This window comes from Monoraphidium neglectum (assembly GCF_000611645.1).
Source record: "Monoraphidium neglectum strain SAG 48.87 unplaced genomic scaffold scaffold00316, whole genome shotgun sequence".
In the NCBI taxonomy this organism is placed as follows: Eukaryota; Viridiplantae; Chlorophyta; class Chlorophyceae; order Sphaeropleales; family Selenastraceae; genus Monoraphidium; species Monoraphidium neglectum.
The window spans coordinates 14286-17578 of NW_014013312.1; the positions used below are offsets into that span (position 1 = coordinate 14286).

Here is a 3293-nt window from a genome sequence, read left to right on the forward strand (position 1 = left end):
CCTGGGGCGCGGCGGGCGCGAGAGGGGAGCCTGGGGACGGGGGCAGCGGCGGCGGCGGTGGGCGGCGGCGGGCGCGGCGTGATGAGAAGCACGCTAGTGGTCGGGAGAGCCCAAAACCTGCGCCCAAGGGGGTGCCAAGGGTGGTGGGGCTGGGTGGTCGCGTCGCGCTGCCGCTCACACCGGCGCCCCTGGCGGTTCGCAGCTGCAGATGCCGCGTTTTGCTCCCCCACAGCGACGCCGCGGCGCGCGGTGCATACGTCACACAGCGCGAAGCTGTATACTGCAGCTGCAAGAGATTGAGCTCTGCTTGCTTCGTAGGGTCGTACCGGCGCCGGGGCCCCGTGCTGCGGCACACCTGCAGACTGTGCGCGCTCGCGGACGCCGAGCGACCCACTCTGCAGGTGGCGAGTGAGCAAAGCGCTGGATTCACGAGGTTGAGAAGGAACCCCTTGATGATCACGCTGATGTATAACGCACGTTTGGACAACTTTGCTGTCACGCTGCGATCTATCGGGTTGTTTGAGAGGTGAGTTGCGCAGGTGGAGCATCAATATAGCGCGCTTTATCCGCACCAATCTCGCTGGGCCACAACGGTGTGCCCAGGTGGCTGAAGTCATGTGAGGGGCGGTGTGTCACACCCATGGCGAGCAGGCGTGCTCCACGGGCGCTGCAGCGGAGGACTGCTGAACGCCAGTGATGCAGCCGTGCATATCGTGTGCAGGACAAAACAGCCCTGACGGCTCGGTGCAAGGATCGCAGTACGGTACCACTAGACCTTGGGCTTGACAGTGCGAGTCACATGTGGCTGTACAGCCAGAGCACTGCAGTGGTGGACTGGGGCCGCGGCAGTCCCCAGTGTGTCCCCTGCTATTACAGGGCAAGTCACCCCCATGTGACCGTGTGCACAATCTGTCTGAGCCTTCCCGAATGCCCCAACTCTGAATACAAGCCGGCACGTGTATTTGGCTGAAACAGCACCCAGCATATGTACAGCCCATCAGGGCATATGGACTCAGAATGGACCGCAGCACTTGAGCCGCTTCCAACAATGCCAGCAAAATGTAAACAATGCCGAAGTCAATGAGAGCGGGTGCACACCTGGGATGCAGCCGCATGCTGCTGAGGCAGTGTTGTGACAGCCCTGCTGCCCATGTGCTGGTGAACAGCAAGGTCGCGGCCTTCACGTGCGACTGCTGATGCCAGGCTCACGCATAATTGCAGCTGCAGCCTCACAGATCAACAGGTGCGTACAGGATTGCCGCGCACAGCCTCCGCAAACCTGCAGCAAGGTCAGGCTGGGGCCGCTGGTGCAGACGCACGCCTGCGTCTCAGCAGCTGGCACGGCTACTGCTGCGGCCTGTGCGCGCTGGGGTGCGTCCGGGGAGCGCTGCTGTGCAGATGGGCTTGTGGATTGCTTGCAGCATGACTGAGGGCGGGGTGAGAAAGTTGTGCTGCCTTTCAGACGGGCGGCGGCCACGCTGGACCAGCGCACCGGAGCAGGTACGCCACATCAGCAACAGCGCGTCAAGGGCATTTCCCAACCTTTTTCCCAAAAGGGAGGACAAGGCTTCTCTCAAGCCGTCGAAACTGCCGAAACTGTGCAAGTGGTATGTAGCTTCACAAGTCCTCATGTGCGGGGTGTGGCACATGCAACCGACTCGGGCGTGTCATTATAGGCAAGGCCCGGCAGCTGCTGTGCTGGCGGGCCACACCAGCACTTGGCTTTCCCTACGGCGCGCCCCATCACAATCATATGATACAGCGGTGTGTGCTCCTACCCAGCTACTGACAGCATGTCACTTCCCTGTTTACATGCAGGCATCCAGCACAGAGGCCTTGGTGCGTGCGCCCCGCTGCGGCGGCCTGCGCCGCCGCCGCAACAGGCTGGCTTCAGCCTAAGCCGCGGCTGTCCGTGCTGCATGGTTCTGTTCCGAGCAAGGGCTTGGGCCTACCCGGGCTTCTGCCGTTGCCGCGCCGGCCTTCTGTCCGTATCGTCATCGTCACTGCTTGCGTGTAACGGCTGGAGCCTGGGGGCCCCTAGGCGAAGCCCTGGGGCCATATACGCGGGAGCCTACCAGGATCTAGCACCACTGTAGGTGGGCAGCTGCCCGGCAGGTGGGCGCGGAAATTAGGAGTGCTGAGGTCCCAGCCTGGAATCCCCACAAGGGGCCCTCATCGAGACCCGTTCCTGATGGGGATTCACCTCCCTGGCGGCGCGATGCGGCCGCATAGCGCGGGTGAGATGCGTGGTGGTTGCGTAGCGACACGGACGAAGGCTGTTCGCGCAGGGGTCGCGCGATGAGAGAGCGGCGCCGGGAATTTGCAGAAGCTAGCAATGCAGCTGCCGATTCGTTGGGCGTTCATGTGCATGAACGGCTGGGTGCGGCCGCCGGTAGCAAGCACCCTCCGACATTGGTTTCTGACACGCCCTCCTTGCGCTTTGCGTCGTAAATAAGGTCTTGAACGCGCTGCGGGTGATACGGCGAAGCATGGGGTCCTCGGGGGGAGGCGCGTCAACGCAGTCCGGCGCGCGCGGCCCGGACAGTCGTATCCCGTCACCTGGCGGTGGGAACCCTCCCGCCCCCCCCCCACCCCCAGGAGATTGTGACACGAGTGTGGTAGACCATCTGCGTCTGGGCTTGGGGCTGGCTTGGGCAATCTCTCACTCTGACACACCGCTCGTGCTGCAGGGACGCCCTCCGGTACGAGCGCAAATGCACTATGCTGCTTAGAATACTTGTTGCGAAGTTTGAATTGTGTAATTGATAGATATCCATTTTCGAGCGATAGGGACCCGCGCACCTGCATGGTAGCGACGCGAATACCGCAACAGCCTGGCCCGTGGGTCATGTGCGCATTCGGGCGTGATAACCGAACAAGCCCAGAAATTATCCTTCGCTGAGGGCACACTGTCCACCGTCGAATCAAGCGGCATGCAACGTCACCAGGCGACAAGGGCCCCATCTCGCCTCGCGCGGCAGCCGCTGGCGCTGCTCACACTCCTGCTTGCTGTCACCGCGCCCCCACGCCGCGCCGACGGCCAGGGCCTCATCCGCGTGCAGCAGGGCGCCGAGCTTGGCGCCTTTGGCCCCTACACCACATTGAGGACCGAGTGGGCAGCGCAGGACCTCGCAAACAGCCGGCGCGCGCTCGCCGAGCTGCGCTCTGGCCGCACCGCACCCGCCACCGTCTCGCTGGGCGCCGCGGGGGGGCCCGGCGGCTACGACTTTCCCGCCTGGGCACAGGCAGCGGCCGCGGCGCGGTACGACGGGCGGGATCCCAACGATACTGGC

At 63.8% G+C, this 3293-nt stretch overlaps 1 protein-coding gene across 1 annotated transcript in view; it reads left to right on the forward strand.

Annotated features, from left to right (window-relative positions):
- Positions 1-2335: 2335 nt before the first annotated feature.
- Positions 2336-3293, forward strand: part of MNEG_2713 (hypothetical protein) — a gene marked incomplete at both ends in the record, with an annotated part of 2914 nt that continues 1956 nt past the window's right edge. The window contains 2 exons of the mRNA XM_014048812.1: positions 2336-2380; positions 3045-3262. Of these exons, the coding sequence (XP_013904266.1) occupies positions 2336-2380; positions 3045-3262 (263 nt within the window). The remainder of the gene's footprint in view (positions 2381-3044; positions 3263-3293) is intronic.